The sequence below is a fragment of the Hermetia illucens genome, chromosome 3 (assembly GCF_905115235.1).
Source record: "Hermetia illucens chromosome 3, iHerIll2.2.curated.20191125, whole genome shotgun sequence".
In the NCBI taxonomy this organism is placed as follows: domain Eukaryota; kingdom Metazoa; phylum Arthropoda; class Insecta; order Diptera; family Stratiomyidae; genus Hermetia; species Hermetia illucens.
Window position 1 is genome coordinate 725,522 of NC_051851.1, and position 23,515 is coordinate 749,036.

General features: G+C 42.8%; 1 protein-coding gene and 1 long non-coding RNA gene across 3 annotated transcripts in view; one reads left to right on the forward strand and one right to left on the reverse strand.

The window, feature by feature from the left end:
• LOC119651307 overlaps positions 1-23,515 on the reverse strand; it is a 131,164-nt gene that overhangs the window by 20,771 nt on the left and 86,878 nt on the right. The window lies entirely within an intron of this gene.
• LOC119651306 (homeotic protein ultrabithorax) overlaps positions 15,609-23,515 on the forward strand; it is a 202,362-nt gene continuing 194,455 nt past the window's right edge. For both annotated transcript variants that reach the window (XM_038054833.1, XM_038054834.1), the window contains exon 1: positions 15,609-17,384. In XM_038054833.1, the coding sequence (XP_037910761.1) occupies positions 16,796-17,384 (589 nt within the window). In that variant the 5' untranslated portion in view covers positions 15,609-16,795. The remainder of the gene's footprint in view (positions 17,385-23,515) is intronic.

Here is a 23,515-nt window from a genome sequence, read left to right on the forward strand (position 1 = left end):
CAGGCACCCTTCAGCCCGCCCGCTCCTTAGATGAAAAGCGAACTATGAAAAAATTCCTTATGCCTAACTGGGAACTAAGTCGGCCCTGGCACGGCACACTTTGCTTCGCCTGGCAAGAGTCGATTATGGAGCTGGTACCGGGCTAGGGGGAGGGTGCACGCGAATGGCATCTTCGAAGTCATCAAATCGCCGAGTGTATTAGGTAGCAAAATTTTTACGACCTCGTTATGGACCATTTCGGCGATTGTTCTGATCCTTTTCATGACCGAGCCGATTCTACCTGGTTTCGAGGAAGGAGATACACACGAGGCGGGGTGTGCGACGTACGGGGTCTCCCGATAGTTGCAAGGCAGCAAACGATTCCCGATGGCCGCCTTGATGGTGGTCGAACCTCGACGTCGACTCCTTTCCTACCTTTTGCGACCGTGGCAAATGATTGTCCGATTGTTTGCTTTTTGGTGATTTAAATGAGTTGAAAGTGGCAATGCGGACAAGATTGGTCGTTTCGGGACGCTTTGGTGGACGTTCGGTTTGTTTATTGAAGACGATTGACTTGCACTGACTGCACTAATAAGGACACACAGTCCAGGAAAATGTTTTATGGCCGTTCGGAGTCCGTGTCGATTATTTGCCAACCAAACTGCACTTCACTTTTAGGGAGAAGTGCACTCGAAAATGGTGTATACAACTTTTATGTACACATAACTGGCTAGAAATTTAATTGGGGCTAAGGTCAAAGGGCGGAGATGATATATTTCACTTCCCTCAGGTATCAAGGGGCATTTTAGAGTCCAGAAAAGTTCGTGTGCAATATTCGAAACGCCGGGTGATGCTTGCTGCTTTACTGCATGGGGTTATGCAATTACTGCGGTCATTTGTTCCAGGGTTATAGGGAAGACTTCGATGCTGACGACCGAATACCGGCGACTAGGAGTTTCTACCCCGAGTCACACGGAATTATCGTTTGTTTGTTAATTTGTCAACGGACAGAATGAATCGGTGTTGCTTGTGAGTTGGGATTTGATGCTGGTTATTGTAAATTAGCTTGAATGCGTTTTTGTAGGTTTGGCTGATTCCAGCTTACAGCCTTATGTAGAGAATTCAATCACTTGAAGATTTATGTTTATTTGGATGATGCACTTTTTAGGCATTGTACAATTTTTTTTACCAACGCTTCTCATGATGCTTGCATCGGTCTATCAAAATCAGACACCATTGAAAACTACACAACTAATTTTCCGTCAAATAAATCTTTATTTATGTGAAATTAGAAAAATCTTGAATGCCGCGATAACCTTATAGGCTGACAGTAAGTTTCTTTTTTGGTTTTGTCCTTTTCAGAAGTGGAGTCGGCTCCCGATCATTTTTTCAATGATACTCAATGCGTTTTCTAGGTTGGTCTGTCGCGGGACCTGTCACCAAGAGACATTAGGTGCCACTTAGCATAGTGGAGAATATCCTACTGCAGGTCAGTTATTTCGTTCGCTGATCTCTGAAATGATATCAGTGGGAATAGGAGATCAGGTCGATCGTAAGTCTCCGGACCCGAGTGCCGCGATCAAAAAGGGAAGATCCACGACGGATCACCGTCTCAATTATTGTCTCTTCCGCCTCAGATCTTGTATGAGGCACGGCCTCTGAGGTTCCCACCCTTTCTCGACATCCTCAGGCCAGTTATTCATTTTGAGGATGTCCCTTTATATAGAAGTTCCGAGAAAGGAGGATACGAAAGAGAGGAAGTCCTCAAACTACTATTGGACTATTTATGCATCATTATTCATCGTTTGAGCAAATTTAATAACAAGTTATAACAAAGAAAATGAAAATAAAAATAAACAATAGATAGAATTCAAAGAAGGAAAAGAAAAAAAAAAGAAAATAAAGAAAAATAAAAACAATAACTCACCCAGGACGTCACTCCGAGCTCGGATTGAAGCTGGTGAACAAAATTCTAAAAAAAATTTTTATAAAGAAAACAATTATATAAAAAATTAATTCATTCCTATCAATGTATGTTACTCTAACTTGATGATTCGTTCTTGGACACAATATGAACCACTTGGCGTCCAGCAGGCGTATTGTGTAAATGCTTACAGAAACGATCAATATATTATGCTAGAATCCGCACGTTTCTTAGCTGTTCAAAATCTGTCCTTTTCTATTAACGAAAATTTTTCCGGAATTTCACCACAACGTTTGAAAATCACGATCACTCCCGTCACACAAAGCAAAGAACTCTATCTTCTTCTGCCTGAATTTATTCAGAATAATTCCTTCACAATACATTCGAATGAGGGTTTAGCACGATGCGGCGTCAGTCTTCTGGGTCGGATTCTTCTATTTTCCTTCCAACTGTCACTTTTTCTTTTTTTCTTGCCTCCTGTCTGGGCCGCTTCGCCTCCTTTTTTTTCTCTCCTGGCGCACCGCTTCCACACCTTCTCCCTTTTTTTCTGCACAGCTCCAGCACCTTCTTCTTTTCTTCTGCCGCTCCAGCACCTCTTCCTTTTCTCCTCCACCTTCCAAGAAAACCAAACCAAAACTCTCCCCTCTCTAAATGTTCAACTCCTGTTCAATTCCCGCAGAACTTTCGGATGACCAAAAAGCCATCCAAACCTCATACATTTTTTTCCAACTGTGTGCAGAGAACTTCCACACACAGTGTTTTTTTTTATGAAGAGACAACAATCGAATTGCTCCTCGTCGCAGAATATTAAATAAAAAAGAACAAGCGAAAAGGGATCGCGAGAATTCAATCTTCCTCGTCTGGAGTCAGAGAACAGAGTGAAGATGAATCATTGAGGACGGAACGGCACAGCATATAGCAGACTACCTCCGTATTCCATCAAGGATTCATCTCACCCGTCACTTCATCCCTACGAAGAAGAAAGAATATTTAATTTTCTTCAAATTCTGGAACGAAGAGATAGTCGTTTCACATAAAGGTAGGGAAGGAACACTTGCTTCCGGGGAGAAAGGCGTGAAACCTAAAACTAGAAATCTGAAGGCAAGTGTACGTGGAGCCTAGCCAGGAACAATGTTGAGAATCAATAGATTCTCTATCCGACACCACCAAACGAAGTTGTGAGCCGGAATAGTTCGCGTTCTGTTTATTATTCGATAGGCCGTCGCGAAATCCTTATTAATGTCGATTTTAGAATCCGGTGCGGACCCACGCTTCGGAATAGACACGTTGGTTTTTAGTAATGAAGCGTGAGGGATCAAAGCGCTCAAAGGACCCCCTCACATTCCCGAGCCTGGCTAGCACAGAGGCGTGCAAGGACGTGTCGACCGAGCACTTTGATGGAGCTTTAATCTTTGTGTGTCAACTTAGCCAATTTGTTTAGATTTTTGGGATAGCTCTGCCCTCTAGGTCGTTGTCGACCACTCAGGATGATCGACCTGATCTCCTATTTCCATTCTTATCATTACATCTCAACATGTTGTTTCTAGTTTACTGTTGGATAGTGCAGTTTACGTTACCTCGAACCCTCGCCCTATATCTTGGGACCATCGTGTCATGTAAATAACATGACGGTTTCACCATTTTATTCTGCCAAAGTACTGATCTGGATGCATTCGTGAGGCTCTCCAATGAGCATATCAAGCCACCCAATCAGAATATCAAGCCAGCATTGTTTTGGTCGGTTTTGATCGCTTACCATCAACTTCGATGTTCAAACCAATTTTGGTAAGTGAACTGTCATCAGCGCGAATTACGTGAGCACACTTCTGCAGTTTTATCGATCGCTGATATCCTCAGTCGCATGATTCGTCGATCACAAAGTATACCAGTTGTGGAACGCCACTTCATCCAGGTTGCGCTAATGCGTTGAGCAGTTTCATAACGCAGTTTTCTATTGGCATTGACCCGAGATATTTAAATCGTTCAGTTCTGTTTCATGGGGATCGGACGACAAAAAATCTCTTTTATTCAAATTCAATCTGAGACCGTGTTGCATGAGCGAACATTCCATTTTTGTACAAGTTACTCGAGATCATCTTTGCTATTAGATGCTAGAAAGACGGCATGAGCATAAAGCGCTGGGCGCTGGATGTCCCGTGTGCCAGTGTCAATAACAACGAGAAGTGGTGACAGGACGGTTCCTTGATGAACACCGACAGATATATGAAGCGGTTTTTTATACACCTGCCACACTTCGAGCTTTACTTTTCGAATCATGCAATTTAACCCAGCGCACGAGTTCTTCCGGCACTAAGTGTTGATTTATGAGGAAGATGATGACGAGAGTTATCTACATCAGACGTTTACCCATCGTCGAAATGGCCTATCAGAACTTGCTTTTAGCGGAACTATTCTACCTTGGATGCAATAAACATAGTGGTGAACTAGAAGGTGCGGTGACTTTAGGTATGGAACGGGTGAAGACCTAGAGGTACCACAAGATTCGGTACTGAGTCCTCTGCTGTGGAAAGTGATACATATTGGATTGGTGGTGCATCCCGTCCGGGAAAAGGACTTTGCGTTTGGTTAGGCTGTGATTGATGAATGTGAATGATGTTAGATGAAGCGGAGGCCTACACAACGGTGTTGGTTTTGGTGGGCATGAGCCCAGTCAGCATCCTCATGCGAGCACCACGTGAAACGTATGAGTGCGGACGGAGAACTCAAGAATGCGGCAAGGTTAAAATGACATAATCGCCGGCGTAGATGCCAAACGTCCTTGAAGAATCGGTGCATACATAAGCCCATTCCTAATGTCCAATGACTTCCCTTTGCTCTAGAGGAAATCGTTAGTTCTCTGTTTTTAGAAAATTAGGCGCTTTGCTAAAAAAAAAACAAAAATGGGGAAGAGTTTCCCCCTAATTGGTCCGATCAAGTTGATGATTTGAACTCTAAAAAAGATCGAAGCGAAGACACGAGGAGACCAACTATCTTATTATTCAGTATCGTGGAAGACGCGATAGTATCTACATGACTTTCGGTTAGATAATGGACGAAACAAGAAACTTCAACGAGACATTGACAACAAACACTAGCCCGGGAAGTATAATTAGGAAGGTTTTCAAATCAAAGGGCTTGCAGCTGCCTCCGTAATTGTAAAGACTTGCTGAAGGACGCAAGGAGGAGGAAAGTTTAAAAACTAAAAGTATGAGGTCGAAAACCTAAACTCGCCTCAAAGAGTAATACCTAAAGGATTTTTTGGGTAGGAAGGTGAAATGCATTGACACATAAAGTTCCGGACTCCTTTCTCAGATAGGCTAAAATACCCCCCTGGAGCGTATAGGACTCTAACCGGGAACCATTTGACACATTACTTCATTCCAGGCCTATTCAGTATATAATCAAAAGCCCTTAGATCCAGAGAGTATCTATTATCCTGGCATCCTTTCTATCCATCTTCCTTTTGCCGCCTTAAGAATACCTTGAATGTAACGTGCCCTCGACTCCAGTGTCCGCGTTCTGCTGCTTGGCCTGAATTACGGTGTCCGATGACGCAAGAAACCCTTCCTTCGAGAGATGATGGCGATGGTGCTCCTACATTCTGTAGAAAAAAAAGGTAGGAAGGAAGGGTGGTCATAATTTCCCGATTATGCTCAGGTAAGATTGAAAATACCCATGTCCGCTGAACAACTGGGTAAGAAAATAGTCATGCTTTCGATTGAATCACGGCCGTACGTCTCTTATGAGATGTGCGGTCCATATACCCCTCAATTCTCTTTCCCAAGATTGCTGCCATGCGCAGAGAATATGGGCTATCTCTTCACAAGCGCATCAGCAAGCGGCGTCTGGTGGATAAAGGACTTCCGACATCTTACATCAGCCTGCAAATCCAAAACATTTTAGCCGCAACCTTGTTTGCGGTGCTGCGAATCTGCTAGAAGAAGCTCACCTTCGTGCCTATCATGATGCCGAGATATTTCACCGCCGGTTTTGACAAGAGTATGGTTTCACCAACCTGAATAGGGAGGACTTTGGGAGCCCTCTTCTTGGCCAGGGCAACGACTTTGGTTTTCTCCAAAGCTAGGAAGAATCCATGTTCTGCCATTTGCTTACTCGCCGCATCACTATTCCCAGTGTCGTAAATGATTATCGTATAAGGCGTAGATCCTTGAGTCGCTTCCAATATGACTTTCATTCTGCGCTGCCTTTCCCGGCTCTCGTAGAACGGGGCACAGTCCTTTTAATACTTCCTCAATATTCGCAATAGGTAGCCTGGAATATGGAAACGGTTTTCTAGTGCCTCATGGCACCATATCACAAACGGAAGGAGCACTACTGACCGACAGTGGCGACTGTGTGCTTTATCCAGTTTCATCACTTGGGCCACCTCTTCAATTGCATCAATTGTGGATCGTCCTACTCTAAAACCATATTGTGTTGTGTATAATCTCCCGCAGAACGTATTGTATCAGTCAGTCTTGGGTTGATGAGCTCCTCAAACAGCTTCTTCGCTGTGTCCAACATACTGAGCTGACAATACGTTGACGGTGCCTCGCAATTCGTTTTTGCCCTTGTTTATCAGGACAAGCCTCGCGACCTTCCAGCGGGAGGGAGAAACACCAGCTGTCAAACATGCTTTGAACGCGCTGAGTAGTAAGTTCGGCTTATATCCTGGTGCTTTCTGTCCTTCATGGATAGGACCGCCTTCTATAGATCCTTGCAGTGAAGAGTCGGCACTCCTCAGTAGCCATTGCTTCATCGCCAGCGTCAGCTGGGATTTGGTGGACCGGAAAAAGGGCTTGCAGAATTTCTTCCATCTTCAGAGCTTAACAGTTTTTTGGTAACCAGCTGGCCCACTTAGTAGTCAGACTTCATTCTTCAAATATTTATCTTTGTTTAAAAGCGAGTTGAAGTTTGTTTTATAATAAACAGTGTGAAAAATTAAGCGTAACGAAATGTTATCATGTTATCAGAAATCTATAATTTTTTCTTCAAATCAGCTGAAGGCATTTATTCCTAACATCAAACTATGTGTGTGTATGCAAGTAAGAATCTTTAAATAGGCAAACTAGTGGCTGCCAGTGGGGTCTTTCAGCTTTTTATCAAAATTCTATTCTTTTACGATTGCAAACATATATTTGTCGGCTTGGGATTAATTTGCATACAATGTTGAATCGGTTGGCGCTTCTTGCTTTCCTCGATTGATGGGCGACGCGATAATGGATTGGTAGAAGGCAAAAAAAGTATGTTGTTAAAATCTCAGAAAATGAGACGTGCAATATTTTTGTTTACAAATGCTCTTTGGAATTGACACACATGTTTGAATTCCAGCCAAAGCAAATGTATGCGAGGAAATAAGATTGAAAGTGGACGTGGGTATGCTGTGGGAGTTCCGGTACAGATATGCTTATCGTGATTGGGAAAGAATTGTTTCATTTTGGTCAATTGTGGCTGAGGACCCGTTTTCGCTAAGTTTTCTAACTGCCTTTGATATTTCATCCCTTCTTGTAAATAATACGAATTCCCGAGTTTTCGTGTCAATTCATCAATGAACGCAAGACCTAAATCAACACTACTCCCACCACAAATAGAGGAAACATTGCAACTACTATAATCACACCATTCGTAAACGATACATTAATAGGCAGGTCAGGAAGATGGCATCCAGATAATGATGAATGGGCGAATGCGTGTTAAATTCCGACACCGAATGTCCTGCAGAACTGACGGACGACATGCCATAAACAAAAGCTTGTGCCTTGCATTGTGCCATATGGGAAAGCCATTAATTTCGTTCATGCATTGCATGTCCAAGTGGGAAGAGAGAAGATAAGAAAAACGACTGCAATAAAAATAAAGAAAATAGAGAACAAAACGTCATAAATCTTGGCGATATAAATAAGTAATAAAACAAAGAGTGGAAAAAACGCGGCGACTGAAAATGAAGTATGTGCACACACAGAAGCAAGTGCGGCGAGGGGCTGTCCTCCAAAGTGAACGCGATGTGGCGCCAACATTCCACCGAATTTCAACGCTCGGCTAGTCAAAGCTACAGAAGTAGTGGCGATGCATTATGGCTGCAGCCTGTGCAGTGCACCCGTTGCAGCTACCCCCCTAGTACGGTGGTATGCCTGAAGTCCTCACATAACAAATCACCCATCCCTCGAGCTGAAATTGGTTTCTATTGCGATTCAATCGCCACTGGGCAATGTGAGCGAAAAATGGTCGAAGGAGTGAAGGTCATTGCAGAACGACTATCTCAATTAATCATTTGGTTCGCCTCCGGTTACATACATTCGTCGGCCTAGGGCCTCAGCTATAATTGGCGCTCAAGATTAGCGGTTTTGAATGACACCAAGAAGGCAGGACTTGCACCTCGTCAATTGCAGTGGAGACGTTGCCGAAGGAAACGATTTCTCATGTATGATTTGGAACTACACTTGCTTAGGCAAGGAATGATTATTAACTAGATTACAGGGTTGTCGGTTGAACATAAAGAATTAGCTTCCCAGAGAAAAAAATCTAAAGCCATTTCCTTAGAAAATAATAAACTTTTGAGCCGAATATTGGCATTTTTCCGATTGATGATATGATTGGTAACTTAGATCTGGCAAATTGACTCAATCCCAATTGGATGTCTCTTGTGTGTAGTGTGGACATCCAGACAGTCTCTTTGTTTTTTTTTCCTATTTGATCCTCAATGACGTCCTACTTCAGATTGGTTATCATCACACTTAATACTGTGCAAGTGATAAGCTTACAACAGCGGGACAACACGAAGACGAACACAAACATCCATGACGGCTGAGATTCGAATCCGTGGTAATGAGATTGAGAAGCTAACGCTCAACCAACCCGACCATCGGACTGTCAATCGCAATTGGAAAACAGGTTTTGTGTAAAAAACAACCTTATTAAAATCGATTCAAAGTCTGTCTGTCAGCCTGTCATAGGCACTTTTCTCCAAAACGGCTAAACCTATCCCAACGAAATTTGGTGGACCTATGGGAACTATGAAATTGTACGCATAGTGAGTGCCATAAATTTACGTTAAGTTTAAAGGAAGGCTCCCCATACATGCAAAAGGGGGATTGTACAATTTTTTTTTACTTTCCAGATCATTTTTTTGTATAAATGGATCTTTGTAAGATAGGGTACAATTCAATATTTAGCCATGTACACGCGGAACCGTTCAGGTTCCAGTTTCCCGACTTGTTTATTTTGTGTTTATGAAATATCCCATGGACAAGGACATAGGAATATTCTACCACGATCGGTGAATGCACATGATAGTGAGTGAAATATTTTGATGGAACAATCCACCGAAAATGCAATTGACTAACTTCGGCGCTGTAGGTACAATTCTTTAGCCATTGGTATTAGACAACTACTTAGGATTTTAGAGGGTGAATAATTGGAGGATCCTTACTGGTATAGATAATAACAAAATAGAATACAGCACAGTAAACAGTATATGAGATAGGGATGCCAAAATATTCCGGTAGCAGAGCCAGCAAGCAAGAATATTTGTCAAAAATCATGACATTTTTTATGAAGTCCTTTGTTGAGAATTATATTGATAGATAAAGAGGTGTGTTCATTATACGATCTTCAGAGTCACCAATCAGCGCTGACTTCAAAATTATCAATGATTAACAAAACAAAGGAAAGAATAAAAATACGAAGGACAGAAGACAGAAAAGGGAAAGAAATGTGCCCATGAAAATTTAATTAAATTTAATTTTTTAATTATGTTAATCAATTGAGATGAAATGCGAGGGAAAGTTTGAACGCAACGAATTGCATCAGTCGGTTTATCGGGATCCCCAAATATCCAAGAGAATAGGGACGGTTAAATACTGTTGATAAGTATTATACTTTTCGATCTAGGTTCTAGTTTTGATAACAGTTATAATAGAAGATAGGGGAGGAAGGGGTATTGAAAATAGTCATTTAAATCAAGGATCCATTCTTCTTCATTGTCAACGGGGGGATTTCTTGATTCACCTTCGAATATTCACATTTGCATCTTCTTGCTTCATTCCGCTCAGAAGTGGATTCGGTTTGTCTGGATCGAATTCGCTATTTCTTTTTGTTAGAAACTTGGTCTTGGTCAAGTCGAGATTCTTTTGAATCAATGGTTGAGAAACCATTTCTGTTTCGGTTGGCCTCTGCAGAGGGGATAAAACCGCCTGTGTCAACTGCGGAGGCAGAGGACATCCAGCTTCGTACCGTGGTTGTCCTGCATACCGCAATGTTAAGGTCACAAGGCAGCAGGCGCCGAGATCGGCCCAAAGGACGAAGGTGTCAGCGCTGTTGGACGGTACTGTCTCTTCGGCACCGATTGTCTCTCTGTCCTCCATCCTCTCTTATCTGACCTCTATCCCCTGTCCCCTGTCGTCTGTCCTCTGTCCTCACTCATCATTCCATATTGATTGAGTTCAAATCACTCCTTAAGACCACGCGGTATCTTATCCGCCAATATTACATAAATGAAGTGAACTCCCAATAGCAGGGAAAGTTAAAAGGTATTTCACAAAGCGATTCAAATGCTATATTTACAACGATAAATCTGTTATTCTGGAAGAAGTCACGAGTAACCGTGCCGAGCATCAAAATCGGTGGTAGCGAGTGCAACACCTTATTAACTTAGGCATATGCACAAATAGTGTAATTGCTGATGCATGAGCCAATTATGCCAGAACGGACTTAGAGCCAACGCGACTTTTGGAAATTGTGGAACGAGATGTCCACAATTTCAAATATAGCCTGAACGGCACAACAGTTATCCTAAACTGCTCTGCGTTGCTGGCTGATCTCATACCGAGTCATAATCTGCTTAATTACTTTGTCTCCTGTGTAGAGTTAACTTCCTTATTTAGAAAGGTAAACAATGAAAGATCATCCGGTATGGATGGCATTTCCAACGTGGTCCTCAGACATTTACCAGACATTGCCATTCGTAATTATTGCATCTTGTTCAATAATTTATTGAACAATTCTTTCTTTCCAGGACAATGGAAGAAAGCCCGATTGTTCCCGATCTTAAAGAGAGGCAAGGATTTAGCCAGTCCTAAGAGCTACTGCGCAAGCAGTTTGCTGCCTAACATCAGCAGGGCGTTTGAGGTTTTGGTATTGAAAGCCTTGAACGGACATATCAAGAGGAAGAAATTATTGTCTAATGCTGAATCCGAATTTCGATCTGGGCATCGATCGACAATACATGCTATAACGAAGGTAACGTCTGATATTTGCTGATGGATTAACAATGGTGAGCGTGTAGGCGCTTGCCTTATAGACATGGAGAAGGTCTTTGATACCGTCTGGTTGTATGGGCTGATTTTCAGACTCTTGAAGAACGAGTTTCTCAGCCACCTCGTAGCGATGAAGCGTAGTATGCTGTATGGCAAGTGCTTTGTCATCACGGACGGAAGTCTCAATATTAGTAGAGAATTTCATGTTCTGAATGGATTACAGCAAGGAACATTGACTGCGCCTACACTTTTCGCAGAATTTGCCGTCGAATTACTCAACTTGTTCGAGTTTAATAAATCTCCTAAAAGGCTATTGGTTGTCTTTGCTGACGATGTGACAGCCTACATGGCACACAAGAAGGCAACCGAAGTGCATGTTGAATTTCAGAAGATGTTCAGTGATATAAAGTTCTTCACGAACAGCTGGTGGATGAAAGTCAACGCCCAAAAGTGGGAAACGATTCTGTTTCGAAATTCCTTGGCGTACGCCAGGAGGAACTTGAAAAGGAATTGGAAAAATTTTCACATTGTCACGAACTAGGATAAACCTGAGCGCATTCCTCATAAAAAGTGCGTTAGATACCTGGGAATGCCTTTTGACGAGCGTCTCCAGTTAAAGTCACGCTACAAAGCCCTCGCAAAACATTCATGTCCCTTCGAAGACTCTTTTATGTTTCATATCTTAGCCGGAAGGTTAAGATTATTTGCTATCTTACTTTGGTTAGACCGGTGCTCACCTACGGGTATCCTATCTGGTTTAATTTGAATGCTAGTCAAATGGAGAAAAGAAGGAAAAGAAATGTCTACATGCTTGCACGGGGTTTAATACGACTGCTTCGTCAAACTATGAACATTATGTAACTAAGGAATACAGATGCTGCTGTGGCGAGAATCGATACAGTTATCGTCAGATTGATTCGAAATCATAGTGGGATTCCCATATCTCTTCTCCGAAACGTATTGACGCCACCAGCATTTGCAGCAATATGCGGCCCCTTGTATTTGTTTCGCGACTATCCCAGTCTTCGGTTCAAGCGTTCAAATCGCCGGTATATTTATTGGGTTGTAATGGTTTGCTTCAGAATCTAATCTCTCCGCTCAGCGTAGCAACTAAATATGTGAATGCCGCCTACCTTGGCTCGTGTGAATTCGCCTTCTGGCCTATTGTTCGTGTCTTTGATTGTTCTGTTTCCACAGGTCCAGATTGCCGTTCTTTCCCTTCTGTCCGATATAAAAACACCACTGTAGAGATCCTTGTAGTATTCACATATGATGGCAACGTCAATTTTATTTTCAAGCATGCTTTGGGATAGCAGGTCCTGGGCTACTATTGTCAAGTATTCAGCTGTATTTACCAAAAGCTGAAATCGCTTTCGTGAACGCCGGACATTTGTAACTGTCTGTGATATAGTTGATGTTACTCTTTTGTGTTTCTCTGCATAACAGGCATTTAGGTTTCGCATTGCACTCTTTGGCAATATGCCCGTCTTCTCCGCATCTTCGACACAACTTAGACCTATCGTACTTGCTTGTACAGTTTCTTGAAATGTGTCCCAATTCCAGGCATTTGAAGCATCTCCTTAGCGATATCTGCACTCGCAGTCGACAGTTGACCCAGCCAATGTGAATTTTACCGACAGCAATAGCTTTTTTCGCTGCTTCGAATGGCAAGGCTATTGTGGTCGTCTGGGTATCACCGCATACATTACGTAGCTTGATCACATTGGACTCAAGGATCGAATCTAGTACAAGTTGAGTTGAGGCCCCGCAGATCTCCGCTTTTGTGGTGATCTCATCCAGGTCCTTGTACTCAATCAACATTGACTCCTGGCTCACTTTTACTTCCAATCTTCTTATGGAGATTGTAATACTTATTATTATTCTGTTAAGGGAAAGTCGCACCGCGTCCTTGAAGAACTATTGTACACCTTTTACGGGATTGTAATACTTACTCTCCCCAGGAGTAAGTACTCAAGGAGTAAATCGCTTTTCTGCGTGCGTCTTATCTTGTTCATATGTTCATCCAAGTCCTGGAGGGAACTGTCTGCCTCAACCTTCCGTAAGATTTCCGCATATGTCAGCTCGCTTGTTGTTTTTCTAATCAGCGCATTTGGCCGCGATCTCTTTTGCGGTCTTCCTTTTTCTCTACTTTAGTCCAGGTAGACTCATTGATGCGTTTGTCCCAATGGTTTAGTAAACTTTCACTAGGTAAGACTATTGATTGCGCCGGTTGTGTTTTCCAATTCTTTCGCTTTGGAGTTCGCTCTGGGGATTCTCTATTAGTATCCCTATGTCGTTTGCGGGGCTCTGGTGTTTCTTTTCCGTCTCAAAGGCGATCCACTGCTGTGTTATCACCTCTAGTCCGGGTTCCTACCGGGTGACTTTGAGGACGTTCGTGTTGCTACTTCTACTGTTGCGTTTGTTTTCTTGGAGCAGTGTAGCTCATTTCGTACCTCAAAATACATAGATCGTATAGCACCATCAGGTTCGAGATCATCACCTCTAGTTTTGAGAACACGTTTTTCTCGTCGCTGATTGTAGCGTTGACGCCGTTTCCAACTTAGATTTTGGTCGTACTTACAATTGGTGTATGCTCCAATTTCCGATCGACATCATTTTTCCTGTCAGCGATCTCAATATTTTACCGCTGTGCCTAAAAGGATCGTTTACGTTTTTAAACAACTCCTCTTTTAGCGTATTGATCAGTCGTAGATTGCCCGTCTCCTGTCGCGACACCCTTCGACAACGAGGTGGATATTTCTCCTTTGTGTTGACTCACTTGATTCATTTTCTAATTATGTATATTTAAAATTTATAAATTAACAATTTATAAAATTAGCCACTGAGCACAACAACGGCCATAGTACTTGCCCGAGTCTGTTACACGCATTTTGAGGGAAAGGTGGGAACTGTGAACGCTCACGCATTCAGCGGGTTAGTAGAACTAATAGTTCCTTTCCTCCCCTCCCCTTCCTTTGGTAGAAGGAATTGCCTAACTTGAAAGCCCCTTGAGGCGGGAGAATGGGTTGAGACGGTTCCTGGCTAGTTCTCTGATGCCGGAGAGGTGTTTAGTTGGTATTCCAATGGGTTACGGTAGCGCGAATTCAGCACCCAGTGTTTAGCCGACCTACCCCACCCAAAGAAAAGAACGGGAATTTGGCTATATATTGGGAAATAAAGCATAAGGAAAACGAATTTCTAAGGTCATAAATTAGGGTTAAATCGTTTGCCCTAAATTCGTAGGTTCTAATTTTGGAGCAGCTACCGTAAAAGGGGGGATGGCTGACGCAGAGGTGTCTCGATTGTTATTTAATCTTAATCCTTCGTATGCACCATAACTGTGCTTATATCGATCTGATTAAATATAAGAATAATGTAAAAAAGAGCAACGAATTTGAAGGACGGCAGCTCTTGCCATGCACATTAATCAGGAGGAAGGGAAGTAAAATAGTATCGAGTTAATTACTACGCAACTATGAATCGGTAGAGCCATTGCAAATGAAAACATTAGACCTGACTTCATCGGCTGCTAAACGCCCAGCATCGCCGGCAAGGAGCGCACATCTTCGCAGGCAGCATCTCAAAGTGCATCCATCTTACCGAGGCAAATGCATCTTCCAACTCTCACGCCAACAGCACTGAACCCACAGCCACTGATCACCGAACAACCGCCAGCAGCAGCGCAATCTGTCACCCGCTGAATTGTTGACTGCCTGCCGAGAAATGTCCTTCATCTCGGACGCAGCATCCTGCCAAAGTAGCGGAACGTCGAAGCAGAGCAGGGACGCTCCCAGACCCCGCTCCTGCCGCTGCCTCGAACCCCTCCCCTGGCGCCGCCGCCTGCGCCTCCTCCTCGGCATCCCTTCCTCGTCTCGCAAGGAATCAAATTGCAAGTCCTTCATTTCGCAGCGCCACACACTATACATAAAATGTCCCATAAAATACATAAAACAAATCCGAGAACGAGCGCACATAGCGACGAAGAACGACGTACGACGACGACATCATAACGAGATGGCCCCATTTATAATGGAAATGGGTGTAAGTGAAATAAAAGATTGCGCAAAGCACACTTGGGAATCGGTCGGGTGCTGGGTGCGCGGGCCGGCGGGGCGCGACGGAGCGCGTCGCGGTGCGTCGAACAGGAGTTTCGGCCGGGAGGCGGAGAGAGCGGAGGCTGCCTCCCAGCCGCCTGGCTGGGTGTGTGGGTGGCGGGGCGTAGTGTGGCCGCAGTGTTCCATCTTCTCGACGGCCCTGGCGGCAGTGGCGGCGTGGAGCACTCGTTCCCGGGCTCGTGGGGCAAAAACGTGCGCGCTCGAATAACAACAAAGCAGCTCGGAGCGAGTCACGAACGACGGGCCGAGCGCGCGGCGGACCTGAACGCACGGCCGTGCGGCTGCCGACAGCGTGCGGCCGCGGCGCGGATCAGTTTCAGCTTCAGTCCAGGCGGACTCAGTTCGGAGAATCGCCTTCCAGTGAACATTCGTCCGTGGGCAGCGGGTTAGTACAGGCGCGCTACCTCAGTGCAAGTAGTCCACAGTTCACAATTGGGAAATTCCCGCACAACGACGACGACGTCGAATCGCTGCACTCCTGCTCGTGGCGACAGAATTGATTCGATTTACGACTTTGCGACCATTGTCGACTCAATCGGCTCCGTCCCTGGTTCGTTTGCTTGATGCTCGGGCAGTGAAAAGTTGACTTGACCCGCACGTAATTAGCCAAAAACAATTGACAATTGCGGCTCCTCCTTTGAACGGCGTTTGACCGCCTTCGCTAATACCGACTTGCGGACTGCACAGTGACCGCGAGTGGCAGCTAAGTGTGTGGCGTGGTTTATCAGACGGGATGATCGCTTGTTTACATGCCCATAAAAATAATCGTAAAAATAATAATAAAAGTTATAATAAAAATTAATTTGATTGCGGCCGGGCGAGTGTGCGAAGGCACGGCGAGAGCGACTGCGATTTTATTGGTTTTTTATGGACGAGAACGACGACAGGTCGGCAGTGAAATAAATAATCAGATCAGAGGATCGCAACGGCCAGCCTTCGATCAGTTTCTAATCGAGTCGCGTTCTTCCGCTCGCTCAATTTGTTGACGATTTCCGTGAGATTTATTGCCCGTGTTTGGTTAGGAAGCGATTGTGCTCGAATTCTGGAATTGGTTTCCGCGCGGGCAGTGATTGAACAGTTTCGTGCACATTTCCTAGAGCGACTCACAGCAGACGAACCTGCAACAACGTCTGTGAGAAGTGCTTCAGTGATTTCCTGACTAGATTTGTTTGGGTGCTTTACCCGCCGCGTGAGTTGTTCTGTTCCCTTTGTAGGCTTGAGGTGCGTCAGCGAGTAGAATTTCGGGCTGATAATCAAAATGACCCTGAATTCAGTCGAATTCCAATAGAACGCGCCCACACAGTCCGATCGTTGACGATCAGAGCCCACAGTGCTGTGTGAAAGTTTGAGGATAACTGGCGAGTGTGTGAAAAATATCCTTTGAAGACAGTGAACGTGAGGTGAATTGGTTCGAGTCCTCGAAAGAAGTGCAGATCGCACGATAAAGGACCCGAGTGAGTCCTGAGCGAATTTGTTTGTTTTGATTGAAGTTCAGAGCCGCCAAAATTCTCTCCACGGCCACAATGAACTCGTATTTTGAACAGACGGGCTTCTACGGCCACCCGCACCAGGCAACCGGGATGGGAATGGGTACGGCCGGACACCACGACCAGACCGCCACAGCCGCGGCGGCCGCATATCGGGGATTCCCCCTTTCCCTCGGCATGACTCCGTACGCAAATCACCATCTGCAACGATCGACACAGGACTCCCCGTACGATGCGAGTATCACGGCTGCCTGCAGCAAAATCTATGGCGATGGATCGTACAGCAAAGATTGTGCCAAAACAAATTCAGCCGATACAAATGGCTACAAGGACGTGGTGGGCGGCTGGAACACCGGATCAAGTGGCGCCGGAAGCGGAGCGGCCGGTGGCCAAAGTAGTTCTGTACCCGTTCGACCATCAGCCTGCACCCCAGATTCCCGCGTAGGTGGCTATTTAGACACATCGGGTGGAAGCCCAGGATCACGGGGCGGCTCGGCCGGAGCAGTAACAGGCACAGCTTGGAATGCAAATTGCACAATTTCGGGAGCGACTGCAGCACAAACAGCAGCGACCGGTCTACATCAGGCGAGCAATCACACCTTCTATCCATGGATGGCTATTGCAGGTCAGTTGAATTTTTCTTCTATTTTCCGTATAATATCGGTGAAATTTGATGATTGGATGTTGTATCTGAATTGGCCACGGGCTACTATCTGCTGGCAGATAGTAACACAGTTGAACGATATTCACGTAGGTTGTGGCATAAATTTAAAGTTTACCGACCTTGAAATGGCTAGAATTTCTGAGCGTTTTATTGTAAGCTTTTAATGAAATATACGTAGAAATTCTGAATAATAACGAACAAACCCAGATTTCTTCACATCGTCTTGATTATAATTGCAACCTACAATAAGCTATCTTCTGGTTAGACAGTGTTTTGTGCTATGCTCATGACGACGGAATCCGACAATGGATTGATATTTCACAAATCCCGGTTAATTCGCCGAAAAACAAAGGCCTTTTAATGACTTCCATTGTTGGTGTCGAAACCTTCAAGTGGGAGTTAAAATAAATTGATTAAGGTAAATATGAATAATAATCTAAGCCAAATTCGGCGCGTGTCCAAAATTTATAATGAGAATGTTATATTTTCTGTGCTTTATGATGCAAGGTTAGGATGAAAAGCAGCTTGTCCAAGTTCTCTTAGTTTCAACGAGATCTTCTACAAGGATACGTTTTCCATGAGCAGTTTACCTTATGCATATCTTTTTCTGCCTCCCGTACTCAGTTTTCCGAAAATATTGGGCGCGCAATTTAATTTGGATGAAACTATCTAAGATAAAGTTATAGTTTTCATCTAATAGATAAGCAACAAACTGGTTACAATGAGCCATTTTTATAACATTTTAGAAACTTTTGTACAATTTTCAGTTGATCTCTTTGTCGAGGGGCATTTCAACACCAGATATCGAAACATTGTCTATTTGATTTAATTTGGGTGAATAATTCTACCTAGGTTGGCATACGTTTTAATGAAAACAGTGTGGGCACCTCATTAGCATTCAGAATTTTTTTTTCTTTTATATCCACGGATCCCATGTATACAAATAGTAATAAAAAATGAAAATTATGTTTGATAGAAAAATCGAAGCTGTGGGGGTGATTGATTGACTACGCGGCACAGTGTTTAGGCAAATTAATATTTTGTATAAAACTCGAAATAGCATAAATATTAGCGGCGAACGAGATTTGAGTTTATTATAAAGATAAAAATAAGCGGGAATAACTGGAGAATTGAATTAATCAATATCAGTCTCTCAGAAGAGTGTAGAATATAACCGACGCACAGTTGGCGCAGTCAATGCATCACCCATGACATAGGGTAAAAACTTAATCAGGGAATTGATTCTATCTTTAGATCATAATTATTTTCTTTATCATGTCTTAAAATTTATAATAGCAAGACCAGAACGTTGATGTATAATTTTCATTTGTGAATTTTTGCTCACGATTTAATTTTATTAATTTTCATATAAAGTCGTGTATATTTTTTACAGCTCAGAACTTTAAAATTATATAGTCCGTAGTTATAATTTTTGACGACTTCCCACTAAAGTGGAAAACAAACACTAATTTTTCTTTTCTAAATGCCGAATAAATAGTTTTTATTACTCATATACCGGTATTTCGAGGACCAGTTGTCCTCTTCCTCAGTGAGGAAGGAACGGAAAATAGAGCTCACTGTAAAACATTTTTTTTTAATACGCTGTCTATGACCTGTCCGTTATGTAAACGTAAACTTTGTTTGGAGATATCGCAAAACTTCCGGAAACTCCAGCTTCGAAAAATACAAAATATTAAAGCTAGGACTCTTCGCATTTAGTTGTTAATTTTGATTTTTTGCTGATTTGCCGCCTCGACAAGTTTCCAATTTATTATCCCAAGTGGTTCCTATTAAATGCAATAATATTCCTCCTATATTGCAATACTATTCGTTTACTACCGGAAAATTGTATCCCCGCTTGGTGTGTACTTTAGTTTTTCGAGCTTGTTTCATTGGTAACATCGCTTGTTTTGTTTTTTTTTCTTTAATTGGGTATTGTTTTCGGACTAAATTTAGGCTTAGGCACCATCATTTCAAGACAAATGGAGGTCTATGAAGAATTCTGCAAGATTTATAACGCCAACTCGCAACTGATGACGGTTTAGAAGACAAGATCTTGTGAATTGAAAGATATATATTTCAATGCTTCAAAATTGCTACAGATTAACGCGAAGATTGCAATCGTTGTGAAGGCAAATTTCTTAGAAAAATAAGAGTTGGTTCCAGTGAAAGTTGTGCCTTCCAAGGATTTTTTGGGGGAAGGTGCATACACTTATATCATAATATAATAAATAGATGAAAACTGTTTTCAAATTGTTCACGCAAGCAAAACATGAATAGGCGAACTGCATTTATTCTGGGGAAGAGCTTTTGCAGAGGACAAAATTGAAGTTAGAGGGTAATGTCAAATTAAACTAAGCTTTTAGCTCTGGACGGAAACAAATTTGAAAATATATGCCAAACAGTGTTGTCAATAATAACTTCATTGCATCTTTCAAAAAGACAACATTATTCACTCAGAAAAGATAAAACAACTAAAAAAGGAGCATATATAAACCTTCAAATCCTCCTTGACAATCTTCTTCTTTTTCTTTAGCCTTTGTCCCGTTCACAAGCGGGGTCGGCTCGTCGTGATCGGCTTCGCCATTTGGCTCTATCGAATGCCTGATCTGGGTGCAATCTCGAGGCTTTCAAATCCCCATCCAGCGTATCAAGCCACCGTTGCTTAGGTCTGCCTTTTGGTCGTTTACCATCGACTTCGATGTTCAGACCAATCTTTCCAAGTGAATTCTCGTTTGCACGAATTGCGTGACCATACCATCGAAGACGCCTCTCTCGCAACTTTTCCACGATCGGTGCAACCCCATAACGATCGCGGATATCCTCATTTCGGATGTGATCTAAACGTGTGACGCCACTAGTCCAACGTAGCATCTTCGTCTCCATTACCGCAAGACGCCGTTCATTGTTTTTTATAGTCGGCCAACACTCAGAACCATAGAGAGCGACTGGACGGACGACATTGCGGTAAATTTTAGATTTGAGACGTTCGTTGATACGTCGATCACAAAGGACATCAGTTGTGGAACGCCACTTCATCCAGGTTGCGTTAATGCGTGAAGTAATTTCATAAGTAAAGAATACTATAAGAAAGTAACATAGACATCTGGAATCATTCCCTAGTGCTTATAACTTCCTTTGTCCCCATGAAATGATCTGCTTCTTTTGCCGGCGCAAAGAAATGTCTGGAATCATATCAGAAGAGCTGAAAACGGTAACGATGCAAAGATCTTCACTACTTCCCACCATTATAACACATCGTTCAATAAGTCCCGGGACTAACTATGAAAACAACAGTTTATCGTTTTAGGAATGATGGGGTCCTAAGTCCGCATCAACTTAATGCAGGACTGGACCAAATGGGAAGCAACTTACTCCCTCTTTCCTGGTCCACGGACCCCTCGCTTAGGGCTTGCACCCAAACTTCTCAAAAAAAGTGAAGCGATGGCGGCTTTACAGTTTCTTACCAGGACAGAGGCAAATCGTCAGACGCTGCCTCACCTCTGCCCCCCCAACATTTTATCGGCAAAATTCTTTATTATTCATCAACATAATCTCCTTCAAGGGTTATACAATCATTCCAACGCTTCTCTAACTTTTCAATGCCATGTTTGTAGAACGATTTGTCTTTTGACTCAAAATGAGCCTCAGTAGCAGCGATCACCTCCTCATTTGAGCCAAATCTTTTTCCCTGGAGCATCTTTTTGAGATCCGCAAAGAGCCAGCAGTCGCTGGGGGCCAGATCCGGCGAGTACGGAGGATGAGGAAGCAGTTGGAAGCCTAATTCGTTGAATTTGGTCATCGTTTTGATTGACTTGTGGCACGGTGCGTTGTCTTGATGAAAGATGACTTTCTTCTTCTTCATGTGTGGGCGTTTTTTCGCTATTTCGGCCTTCAAACGATCCAATAACACCATGTAGTAGTCGCTATTGATGGTTTTTCCTTTTTCGAGGTAGTCAATGAAAATTATACCATTCGCATCCCAGAATACGGACGCCATCACTTTGCCGGCCGACTGTTGTGTTTTTGGACGCTTCGGGCGGCTTTTACCGGTCGTACGCCATTCAGCTGATTGCCGACTTGACTCCGGAGTGAAATGGTGAATCTATGTTTCGTCCACTGTCACATATCGACGCAAAAAATCCTGTTTATTGCGAGTAAACAGTGCCAAACAGCTCTCCGAATCATTGATACGGTGTTGCTTTTGTTCCATTGTGAGCAAACGCGGCAGCCATTTGGAAAAAACCTTTTTCATAGCCAATTTTTGGTGCAAAATAGTAAATGCACTATCAGTTGATATGTTCACCATCTTAGCTATCTCGCGCACTTTCATTTTGCGGTCACCCATCACGATTTTCAATACTTGCTTGGTGTTTTCAGGAGTTACTCCCTCATTTGGCCGACCCGAACGTTCCGCATCATTTGTATCAGCACGACCGCGTTTCACGTCGAAAACCACCGACAAATGGTTGTTTTCGACGGAGTAGAGTCCGGATAACGTTTTTCAAGCCATTGCTGAGCTTGAACAGTGTTTTTTCCCCATTAGAAAACAATGTTTTATCAACACACGAAACTCGTTTTGGTCCATTTTTTCACGATTGCAAAGGTAGCGTCAGTTTAACCACTATAGCTTTCTTGTTTATGTCTCGAATTACATCAAATTTTGACACATCTTATCTGAAGGTTGGTACTTCTGAACCTTGGTATATAAATGGCATTATTAGCGCCATTTCTACGCTAGTCCCGGGACTTATTGAACGATGTGTTAGGTCTTCTTGAAGTTAAACACGAACTATGTAGTTATGCCTGCGTTAGATGGGAAAGTATAATACGATAATTCAAATTGCTTTGAATATGCGCTGCTATATATGTTTTTAAATGCATTTTTAACAGTTTCTATAATGTTGAATTTTGAAAATAGGAAGCCTGATCAACAGAAGCAAAGAATTGCAATCTGCTTCATGGCTCTAAACTCCAAAAAAATTTCACTTCTAACAAGATTAAATTAGACATGGGAAAAACACTACTTACGATGGTAACACTGCCCGCAACTTCACCCATAAATCCAAATTTTATCTGAAATTGTTGGAAGTGAAAAAAACTTTGGTGTCAGTTGAACAATTATCCGCAGTGACAGAAGAAGCTGGCGACAATGACTTTAGAAAATTCACAGAATATACAAGATGTGGCCAAAAAGTAAGCTGACATTTTATGTTTACCAAAAAATATTTATTTATTTATCAGCATTTATGCCAGCATTAATCCCCTTCAGAAATAACACTTGTGTTAGCGCTTTTTCCAATCCTTGAAGCAATTCTGATAAGCGCTTATGCGATACAGTCCTTATTTTCCCAATTGTTGCAAATATACGTCCTTTCCTGTGCCTGTTTAGTTTTGAGAAGAGGAAAGAGTGGCAGGGGGCCAAATTCCCGGTTGTGATCCTTTTGAGCAAATCAGGATCATCATTGATATCATCCAGTAGCTCTTGAGCGATGCCCTTGTGGTCAAAATTAAGCAGGTTCGGAATAAACTTCGCTGATACAGCTCAAAACATTCGTTAAAGTTGCTGAACATGAACCAAACAAGACGCCTACATCATCAGCAACTTTTTTAATGGTGGTTCGACGATTCTTCAACACTATTTTCACTGTTCATCAGTTGTTGACTTTTCATCGCTTTCATTAGTTGTTGACGTGCTGGAACGCCCAAAGCGAGTTTGATCACTAACATTTCCTCGATTTTCCTGAATAAGCTTTTCTACTTTTCATGTCTATTTTTCAGAACGCTGAATGGAACACCCGATTCCGTTTTGTACACGAAATTTGAGGCAAATTCGTTGATCCAAAATCGACTAGATATCACGCGAAATTTAAAAATTACCTTACTTTTTGAACCCACCTTCTTCTTCTTACTTCTTCATTCTAAACTTCAAAATGTATACTACAAGCTTTTCTGCAAAATTGAGGTACATATTGAGCCATTTGCAAATTAGCCAAGTTCCCGATGAGTTAGTGTAACAAGGATGATGTCTGACGGCCAAGTATGTTATGAAGACGATAAACTGGTTTCATTTAAAAATCTATAAATCTGAG